The 10907-nt window shown below is 46.0% G+C and overlaps 1 protein-coding gene across 2 annotated transcripts; it reads right to left on the reverse strand.

The window, feature by feature from the left end:
- Positions 1–4562: 4562 nt before the first annotated feature.
- Positions 4563–9607, reverse strand: YSL9 (probable metal-nicotianamine transporter YSL9-like). Of its 2 annotated transcripts, XM_010241277.3 has the most exons (8): positions 9459–9607; positions 7730–8141; positions 7463–7629; positions 6502–6599; positions 6267–6401; positions 5984–6173; positions 5793–5907; positions 4563–5724 (listed from the first exon to the last, which is right to left on the reverse strand). In XM_010241277.3, exons 2-8 carry the CDS (start codon positions 8091–8093, stop codon positions 4802–4804), a joined length of 1992 nt encoding a protein of 663 aa, XP_010239579.1. In that variant the 5' UTR covers positions 8094–8141; positions 9459–9607; the 3' UTR covers positions 4563–4801. The 2 variants fall into 2 exon arrangements, with proteins under 2 accessions (XP_010239579.1, NP_001266881.1); NM_001279952.1 differs by lacking the exon at positions 9459–9607 and having other exon boundaries at positions 4802–5724; positions 7730–8093.
- Positions 9608–10907: the final 1300 nt, after the last annotated feature.

Here is a 10907-nt window from a genome sequence, read left to right on the forward strand (position 1 = left end):
CAATGGTGTCGGATGTGCTCTTCCTCCAGATCCCAGGTGGATGTTGTTGGAGGCAGCAGCATTGGTCGGCGTCGGCCTTTTTCTTCATCACCGGCAGCGGGCGGCGTGTTCGGAAAGACGATGTAGGCGGGTGAGCATGCTCAGCGGTCGAGGATGCGTAGTCAGAGGTGTAGTCAGTTCTTGGACACGTACCCTCACACGTGCTCCCTCCCTGCGTGGTTGGCGAGTACGTGTCTTCTGGGGCGAGCTTGTATTTTGCCCCATGTGGGAATCTGTACTCAACTTCTTTAATACTTAATGCAGGGACCTTTTAAAAAAAGTTACCACTTTTTTTTATCTCGAAAGAGTTCAAACCACACATGCCTCTGTGTCAAGCAAACGCACACATCCAAAAAATGTTATGCTAGATAAAATATGATGTGCCGGACCAGTCTCTCGGAGGTGCTCATAAGGGTAGGGTGTGCGTGCGTGCGTTCATAGGGATAAGTGTTGTGCGTGTTGTGCGCGTCTGTGTTTGTATTGTGTTTCCTCAAAAAAAGAAAAAATATTAAAAATGTGTTTTTTTTACTGGTGATATTAAATCAACATATAATTAAGTTTTAGATCACAAAGCTAGCTGATAATTTCTTGCGAATGTTTAATTAGTTGCAAGGTTAAAATCATTGGTACATATCTGTTCTGATCTGAAACTAAAATGGAGGCTTGAGAAGCTCAAAAGGGTTGCAAAATCCTAACCATAGACTACAGATCTGACTACCAAAATCATTTGAATGATGTGGGTTAATGTGATACTTTGAAGAAAAGGAAACTCTTTATTGTGCTTTTAGTACTCCTATTTCTGCGATATGTATATTAGATTTATAGCCTACCCCTATTTTGCAGAGACTCCACCTACCCTTATTTTTTTTACTAAATTTGAATGCATTTATACACTAAGTTATGTTTAGATATATCCAAATTTTGACAAACTTTAGACATGTTTTGTTGGAGCGAGGAAGTAGTGGTCCTTGCATAGTGCTGCTATTCAGAACCCTATGATGCCCTGAACTCCATGCCTAGCTATCTAGAGTGTATCTTGGTGCTCCTTTCTTTCTTCAGGTTCATGCAAGATTCTCTATTTATTTTGAGCTATATGTTGGTTCGGTTAATGTATTGTATAGCCATGATCAAATTCAGACATGGTCTGTTCTTTTCCATGCACTGATAAACTGAGTAAGCTGAGGGTCCATGACCATGATGATGCTTGTGCCGTGCATGAAAAATTAGTTGTAGCAGCAGACGGTCAAAAAGGTCATGAGATGGTAGGAACATTCTCCTGCTCTGTTTTCGCTATGGCTGCTCCTCCAGCAGTCCAGCTACCAAAGCATGTCCTGATGATGACCAGAGACTGTAAATAAATAAACCGTCTCACCCTGTCAAATCTGTCACTTTGTTACGGTATTATTTTTTACTCGTGCTAAGCAGCTTGTGTCGATAATTCTGAAACGTGGGCACCGTTGGTGCAGGGTCTCGGCCATCGAGCAAGGGGAAGCCGCTGAACTGCACGTCGTGCATGAAGATAGCCGAGGACATCGCTGCCGGCTGCACCAACATTCTTCTGCAGGCATTGTGCACGTCTCTCCTCTACCGTGCCCCAGAGACGCGCTTCGCCTCATCCGCAAATGGGGGCTTCACGGCGGCGTCCGACGCGTACAGCTTGGGGTGCTGCTGCTGGAGCTGCTGACGGGCTGGGCGCCGTTCCAGGACCTGCTCCAGGCGGACGACATCCCAGCCTGGGTCTGCGCCGCGCACGAGGAGGAGACCGCCACGACGGAGTCCGGCGGGGAGTCGGCTGCGTCCGCCGGGGCCAATGGCGCCGCGGAGGAGAAGCTGGGTGCGCTGGTGGGCGTGGCCGCGTGGCGTCGGACCTCGCCAGCCTTCCCGCCACGACCGAGGTGCTCCGGATGGTCAGAGGGACTAGGGTGGAGCCATGTCGTCGTCAAACAGCAGCGACCGCTCCCCCGCGCGATGGTCCGACGCCGTCCTCAGCTTGCCTCCGCCGCCGCATCTGCCGCGGGATCACGGTGCCGACAGCTTCGCCGACACGGACTGAACCATGGGCAATTCAGCTCGCTAGTCTAGCATTACTCCGTCTTCGATTGATCCGATAAATAATCAATCGATCGTTTCAGCCCTGCTTGCTGACTGGAATTGGATGAGGGAAGGACAACTGTGTTCGTTTTTTTAAAGGGGATCGTATGGGATTCGGTTTCCAGGCCCAACGTAACGTGAACGAACAATTCTAACGTCTAAAAATAATTGGGGTGACGTGGATCAACGTGAAGGCTCCCCTCGGTACCTCTCATATTGCTTTTAGTATATATAATAGATATTAACATCTATTCTTATTATATCATGATATGTTTTCTAGCACTAACATCTTAGTCTTCAATAGAAAAAAATTTATTTGTTACATATTGACGGGGCATCAATGATTCTCATTGTAACTTTGTGGCATGACATATTGCTTAAAAAGTCAAAATTGTTATGACTAGGGCTAATCCAAATGGCATGAAAATTATAAGGAAAAAGATGTCAAGAGATTAAAACGATAATTATGAATCTAAGTAACATTGCTTTAGAAAACATAAATAAATAGGAGAAATTCATAACGAAGTTGTATTAAAACAGCAACGCTCGTTATGGATCGAAGGAAGTACTAAAAACACATCTTTTGCATATGACCCCTACCTTAATTGGACGATGAAAGGGCGTCTGGTTTTGTTCGGCATCGGGGAACAAGCTGCGGGATCCAGAGATCTGCAGCCAACACTCACGAGAGTCGAATAAATTTGCTTGAAATTGAGCGTTTCGCGATTATGTTCGTGCGGCGTAGGGGAGGCGATCGAGTTGGCCGCTGGAACGTGGATATTACGGCCTGGCTTGGTTGCATGCCGTGCCGATGCTTTGCGAATCAAGTCACCAGGCCGGTTTCGCATGGGCTCGCATGGGCGCGTGGTGTTGGAGGCCCGGCGGCTCTTTCCCATGGCTGGTATGGCATATCCCGTTCCTGCTCTACCGGGCACCGGCGATCGCATCGGCTCGTGGTAATGCGGTCAATTCTCGATGGATCTTGCATTAGGGTTCGATGGCTTTGTTCTTCTTTCTTCTTCTTCTTTTTTTTCTTTTGCGGTTTCTCCAGTCGCTGGTATAGTGATATTGCCCTTAAGTTAAGAATGTTCGATCCTAGCACGATTCCCGTCAAAACATCCTATAATTGTTGACGCGGTTTGCCAAGTTAGCTATCCTCTCTCGTCTGTTCGCTCTATCAAAGCAGCGAGAATTGTTTAGGTCTCCAGGACAAATCTTTACCGCTACAAGCTCGTTGAAACATCTCAAGTCACAGAAGCAACTGCTGGCAAAACTGAACCAGAGGGACAAGGAAAAAGATTCCGGCCAGGAACAAATATCCGGTCAGAGAACGCCAGAAACCGGCCGGTTTCAAGCCGAGCATCGGATGCCGCCTTTTGAATCGAGGCAGACGTGGACCGTTAACTCCAACACAAGTTATGAGCAACAGAATCACCAATCAAACATGAGCATCACAATAGCACGTCAAGTGACAGGCACTTTTGGCAGGCTGCCTTGAGAAAACTGAGGATCATATCATATCAGAGACCGTGTTTAGTGTGCAGGGCATCTTCAGTGCTTTCAGTGGGAGGAGACACCAGTGAACAACGATGATCCACACCGAGCGGTTGGCGTGGAGGTCGGCAGTTCACCAGATGCGCCATCGCTTTCGCGCATCAGCATCATCGGTCCGGATTTTACAGTGCGCACAAGCATAAAGTAGGGAGAGCTGTAGACTGAAAACCGGTCATCGGTTTACTGTGCTGTTTTGGACGTAATCTGTGGGCTGCGTGGATCATGCTTCAGTGCTTCACATCTTCTTGATTGTTTGGATAGACCCACTGGCGCTGGCAACTTTGGAGGATACCCGGGGAATTTGTTTTATGGTCTTGGTTACCTCTATTATTGGCGTAGTGATGTAACCCTGGCTGTGACAGTGAATAGGTGAATAAATTGGAATGTTGCTTCCGATTCAAGAACCCAAACATGGCGGAAGGGGAAACCATAGGAGTCAACCTCCCACAAATTGGAGGGACCGGTCCTTTTTTTTTTTACTTTTCTCAGAGACAGAGCCATGTACTTCCTCTTGTATTCAAAAACATTTTGGGCATAGCTTAGATCAAAATTTTAAAACTTTAACCACCATTATTTAACTCGGGTATACAGATTTGCCCGAGTAATATTTTAGTAGGTTGGTGGAAATTACGTTACTCAGACCAAACCGTGTCAATGACCAAAACGTACGGTTTTTAAAAGCAAGTATTCCCGATTCATAATAAGTGTCTTGGATTTAGTGTACCCCATACAAAGATAATGTCACACAACATATATATATATATAGCCATTTTGTCTTCAGTGTTAAATGGTAAGAATCACTAGTTTTCCTTGGGTTAATTTGATAATTCATAGTCTTTCATTGTCATGTATCATCTAGTGGCCCTTCCTTTCTTGAGAAAATGCAAAAAACTTTGTGTCTCGGACTCTCGGTGCATTGATTAAGAAAGAGAGCTATGATGATACTCTTTTACACAGAACATCTCGAAACCAACAGTTGGCCATTGGACGAGCTGCTTCTGAAAGATAATTCTTACAGATTTACATTGTGGATCTATCATTCAGCTTATTCACCCTACCATGCACAACTTCAGACATGGTCCACGGAGCTGCGACCGCTGTGGAGCATGTTACCCCTCTAGTGGGTAGAACCAAATGCCATGCACATCGGTGGAGTGATCTTGGCCAGTGCAAGCAAGGAAGCGGGGAAGATCCACAGTCCATCCCCACATATAAAACCTGATGCAACTGCTGGCACCATATGTCCTGCTTTAGTCCTGTCAATCTTTCGCCAAATATAGACTATCAAGCTCCCGACACACATGTCTATGGCAAAGCTCCCGCCCACAAGGAAGGGAAAACCCATTGCCATGGGTAAGGGGATCCATTTGCCATACTTACGCGGTAAGAAATCCCTCATAACGTTGGCCACCAGTGCAAAGCCAAAGAATCCATAACACAGCTGCAAACAATGCATGGGCAGAGCTGAGAAGCCCTCAACACCAAGAATTGCAATGTTTCGGTATATTAGAGCATATGGTGCCTTCCAAGGCCCATCTTGGTTGCCTATGTCAAAGGCATTGTAGAACACAAAGAATGTTAGCGGTGAGATGATACATCCCATGGCAGTGCCAATTATCTGAGCAATAAGCATTGATCTAGGTGATGATAGTGTAAGATGCCCAGTTTTAAAATCCTGCATCAGATCAGCAGATATTGACGTCAAATTTTTGACCATACCGCAGCCTATCAGCCCAGCAACTACACCAGATTCTTTTCCAGCTGTGGCAGCAAGAATGAGAAGGGCAACTTTTCCATAATTGTAGGCCATGTTGATGTCAGTAAGGCCGGCTCCATAGGCATTGGAGAAACCCAGGGCAGGAGCCAATAAGTAAGCAATGACAGCATAGTACCACTTCAGCTCAGGGAACATCAAGGGAATGGTGATTATTGCAACGACTGATAATGCAAGGTAACCAGAGCAGGCTAGCCAGTTAGGGAGACCGTCTCTCATAAAAACTTCATTACGATGTAGTTCATCAAGCGGCAGAATATCTTCCTCTAAAAGCATAATGAATCCCATATCAGATCATCTATACATAAGAAAGGTTGTATGTTAAGTTCTTTACCTTTCTTTGTGTTCTTCAGTTTTGATTTGTCAAGGAGATTCATAGTGGTGGATACGATAATCTTGGCAAAATTGTATATGCCATCTCCCAGGATGAGAGCTATGCAGATGAAGGCCTAAGAAGAAGAGATGGTAAGGAACAGAGATGGTAGGACACGTGTAGAGGAACAAAAATAAAATTTGGAAACGAACCTTGTAACCTTGCAGGCTTTTCATGCTGCTTTCTGGTAAATCTGCCGGATACCATTTCCCTTTCAAACCACCGATCAGTGGCCACATTAAACCCCAGGAGAGAACAGAACCGAGAAGGAGAGATAGATTAATAAGGTGGGGGCAAATCATCCCTGCCCCAACATATGTGAGATTGAAATCGAAGAAGAATCTGACAACCCAGGGATCACAAAATTCGAATCAGGTGAAAAAATTTACTTCGTCAAGAACAGAATATATGAACGAGTAAAGTGACAAGTGTTACGTTTGTTTCCAAGCTCGTAGCCCAAAAGTGGGAAACTGCGAAAACCCACACTTATCTCCACCAGAGTAAAACCATTGGAAGAAGCTCCAGAAGAAGCTGATTGCAAAGTATTTTGTGAATCCGCTCACCTGCATCCTGTCATCACCAAAATAAGAATTAAACTGATTAAAAATGAGAAAATTATTCTGTAATATTTAGTTATGCATGCCATGGGTCATGTGACAGAGTCGCATACTTTGCCACTTCATCTCCCTGAGGGGCATGGAATCCATTTATAAGCACGGCTGTTGCAGTCCCGCTTGGGTATGTTAATTTGTAGTCGATTACCAAAACCTGAAAATTTGCAAATCAACAAAAAATGTGCTGCGTTGATTCATCCGCTTTCATGTGGTGCTAACAACTTTTAGAAGGAAAGGCCAAGGAGGTATGCGGTTCACTTTGCAGGATTCACTGGACAATTATATTTATGTAACTCATGGGGTACATATATACCACTGAACTGTGTATATATATGACAATAGAACTCTCAGATTTATGCTCGCCACTTAACTCTGTTTAATTGCAAATGAAGATATGAATAACGATATGTCGGCATTATTTTAAACAACACCCAATTCATTTTTTTAAGAATATAGTCCAAACAACAGGCGAAATAGTCATGCCATTTCTTTAGGGGAAGCACTGCACCCCATAGATGAGTTCATACAAATTGTTTCATATTTTGTCATCACCAGTGACAAATCATTTGATTGTGTTTTCACATATGACTACTTGCAAACATGCTTCCCGATATGCGGATAGTGACAAATCAAATGACAGCCCCTAATAACACAGCAAAAAATAATACAGTACTACTATTGGTACCTAACAAAATCGAAGCAAATTTGTCCCTTGTGTCAGCATACGCAACCCATAAATAAGTAACCTAACCACCTAGACAGCACCTGACGCAAAGGAAGGAAGAAATGGCCAGGAGTTGCTCTGATAAGGAGGATAACAGAATCATAATACAAAAGGCTGGGAATGCTGGACGGTTGGCCACTGTACAAGCAACATTGGCAAAATGAGACGGAACTTGTGGAAGGAAGGGTAAATTGCAGTTCTTACTAGGTGTAACAGCAGAGCGAATTAACCATGCTGGAATGGTAAAAACTTCTGAAGATATATACTGCAAGGCGGCGGGGGAGCTCACCGACCTTCCTGAGAGGGACGAGCGCAAGAATCCCCACGAAGCTGACCGTGAGGAGGAAGCCGATCATCCAACCAATTCGGGGCTCCTTGTGGCCCACATTGCCTTCCATGTCCACCCCGGCCATCTCGTAGGTCTTCTTGTTCAGCCCAAGCAGGTAGGACCCAAATCCACCTGGGGGACCAAAAAAACACAAAATTTCCAAGAACGCGTCAGTCAATTCCAAGGAGCTCCATTTCACAAAGCAGAGGACACGAGCGGGCGGTGTCCTGACCAGCGGCGCCGATGCTGTAGCAGGCGACGGCGCAGGTCTGGACGACGGTGTTCTCCTGGCGCGTGAGCGGGCGGACGGCGACGCCGAGGCGGGCCAGCGCCTGCGTCCAGCCGCGGAGCATGACGAAGGAGATGAGCGCGGCGGAGACGTTGAGCGTGGGGTTGAGCCCCGTGGTGAGGTTGAGCTTCATCACGATGACGCTGTACATGGTGCCGACGGCGATGCTCACCAGAAGGCCGCGGACCGTCAGCTGCTCCCTCCACGGCGGCACGCTGCCGTGGCGCGGGCCCGGTTCGGAGGAGTCGCCGTACATGGCGGATTTCTCCTCCTTGCCCCCGCCGGCTTCCCGCTGGTGGAGCGCCATCTCGGGCTGGGGTTTGCTCCCTCCGCCTCCTTAGTTCTCTGCTGCTTCCTGGGGCAAAAGATTTTCGCGGCATCAGATTCTAGTCCGGGGCAAACGCAGGAGTCAGTGAGAGGAATGGAAATCCTTCCGTATTCGCATTTTGAGTTCTTCTACAGTTCTACTAGTGCGGCGTGCGGTGTGCTAGTGAGCTCTTCTTATTGCGATTAAATCAGCGATTCATGGAAAGAGAGTTACGGAGTATTTATTTATTTTTCTTCAGTGGAATGGAAAGCTTAGTCTTCCGAAAAAGAATGGAAAGTTCAGACAGATAAAAATCTCACTTCACCTAAGCTCTCCACTCCAACCAAAAAGACAGTACGCAAGAGAGGACCATGGAAATAGAAGCGGAGCAAGAGAACGAGGTCCCCGCAAAAAAGTAAAAATAAAAATAATAACCGAGGAGCACGTCACAGAAAGAGGACGAAAAAGATCGGCAAGCTAGCGTTTTTTGGGCCGATCAATCGTATCTTACTTATTTTAATATTTTGGTCACCGACTCGTTCTTATTTCTGTGGCTATTTTCTCACAGCATGTTATGAAATGAATTCACCGAAGCACAACTGATCATTAACCACGTACTATAATAAGTGAGCCATATTCTAAGGTTCCACACATTTTGTAGGCAATGTTTAAAAAAAGAAGTTTGGTTTAATGTCAAGCCACTTTGTTAGCTTCACTATAGATATGCCATATAGTTACCTTTTCTGGGGTCAAAATTTATTAAAATATGTGATGATTATTTAATTTGTTAGTCATGCCTTTTGTGATAAGTACAAGGGAAGAGCAATTCCGCTCTAGCCTCAAGTACAACCATTGGATTTATTCGTAGCAGTTTAATTAGGCACCAATCAAGTATTCCCATCTTTATTTATTTTCTTCATACGACAATCTGAAGCTCCCCTCCCCAGCACTCATCTCAGCGCCGCGCGTTGCCCCTGAAACTGAGACCTTGTGTACAATAACAGTAACACACGCAACCAGAAATAAACAAACAGGGAGTTCATCCTCAACAAGTAAGATAGCTGGCCAGCATTTAACCCAGGAAACACGAAAGATTCCCATTGAAACAAAACACAGGCATGGAGACCCTCGAAGCAACAAAAAAGTCATTAATTTTGTTTAAACGAACCAAGTCAACAAAAGTAAACCATCAAATCTGCAAGCAAGATGCCACGCTTTGATAGTTTGATGGTTCTCCGTAGAAGAACTCATCTATACGAACCCGAGCTTATATAAAGAAAAGTGTCTCCAAGCTTTAACGAATTAATACCAGACAAAAAAAACTTTGCTCTCCTCCAGTAGTCTGAACTCCGAAGGCCCAAATACCTGGTCGATGCCGGTGAGGAAGCACCCGGCTGGCGGTGGCGGGAGTCGTCGTTCGTCGATGGATCCGTCCGATGAAGGGCGAAGCACAGTGGACTACAGCAGTGTCACAGCACTGCTTATATATATAAAGGCGTCCAAGTTTGTGCTCATGCTGCAGCCTGCAGGGGGGCCCGTTTCCAGAACAAAAAAAAAGGTTCTCGGCGGGGCCCGGAGGACAGCATGTTTCACGGCTTCACTCCCTTCTCTGACCCGTCGTCCCCTTTGTTTGCTCCCGCAACGTCGTGCCACGGGCGACGTCAGGGACTCGGGGCTCTGGATCGAGTGATCAGGACGACTTCCTGCGTTTCTACTACGGGTCGGGGTCGCTGACGGAAGGCACGAACCGCTATGGTTTGGCGTCGACGAACGAGCAGAGCAATTTTCTTATCTTACTACGTGTTGTTTGTCGAAGACACAAGACTACTTGCGCATTATCCATCCTGTACCTCGCGACCGAGGGATCGATCAGGCCTTTCTGGATTTCTTCTGATGATTGCAAAGATACTCTCTCCTGACTGTCTCCGTGGGTCGACGGCCAGAATGCTTTTGCGAGGTTTTTCCGCCAAATTTTATGATAGTTCAGTTGTGTGGCTATGTGCTCGTCTGAGAAATTCTTCGCTCATCTGAGAAAAGCCCAACAAATTCAGTAGGTGCTCGTGCACATTCTGCCAGAGAGCTTTGTTCTATCCCCTATCTCGGGCTTGGTTTCCGTTATCGAAAAATAATAATCTCGGGCTTGGTCTGGACTAGGATTCTCTCCCGGCCGGCGAACCAGCGAATATCTTGGACGGCGAATAACATCCGAGAGCGGAGATGGTGATCTGGGCTTGATGCCGCCGGGCGCGTCCCAAGTTGCGTGCTCTAGTGTCAGCGTTGTTTTCTCCTCCTCCCTTATTTGGTTCCTTTTGTGGTTTCCCTATCTGATGGGAATAAGCACCAAGTGATTTTTTCGTGCAGAATAATTTCCAATGGCCTTATAAGAAGAAAGAAACGGCACGAGTGATCAAAACGCCCAAACAACCTTTCTCTCGTCTGTTATTCCTTGTGCTAGGTGGCTACTCATGATACGTATCCAGTGCGAAGAACTATGTACACATTGTACTAATGTTCTTGCAGAGAAGGACCTTTCACTGGTTTTGAGAGAGACAAGAGAGAGACACTAAATTAATCACTGATCTGATCACAAATGAAGTGCGAGACGGCTCTATATGACTACGTACCTAGCTGCGACCTTTCTGTTCGTAGCTAGCTAGCCTGGGCTCACCTATGCTTTCCTTGTGTCATAATTGTCCATTCGATCACGTTTCCGGGTTTTTTTATAACGGAAAAATCATCATGCACAAAATCAGATTTATTCAAGCAACACCTATGAATCGGGACCGAAATAAAAATTGGCCACAGTCCACAGGT

This window comes from Brachypodium distachyon, chromosome 5 (genome assembly GCF_000005505.3).
Source record: "Brachypodium distachyon strain Bd21 chromosome 5, Brachypodium_distachyon_v3.0, whole genome shotgun sequence".
In the NCBI taxonomy this organism is placed as follows: domain Eukaryota; kingdom Viridiplantae; phylum Streptophyta; class Magnoliopsida; order Poales; family Poaceae; genus Brachypodium; species Brachypodium distachyon.

Excerpts from the sequence above, each read along its gene's own strand:
- YSL9 (XM_010241277.3), bottom strand. The coding sequence starts at position 8,093 with ATGGCGCTCCACCAGCGGGAAGCCGGCGGGGGCAAGGAGGAGAAATCC. Across the intron at positions 6,600-7,462 it reads CGCTCGTCCCTCTCAGGAAG|GTTTTGGTAATCGACTACAA; the intron begins GTCGGTGAGCTC and ends GCAAATTTTCAG. Across the intron at positions 5,725-5,792 it reads ACTGAAGAACACAAAGAAAG|AGGAAGATATTCTGCCGCTT; the intron begins GTAAAGAACTTA and ends TTATGCTTTTAG.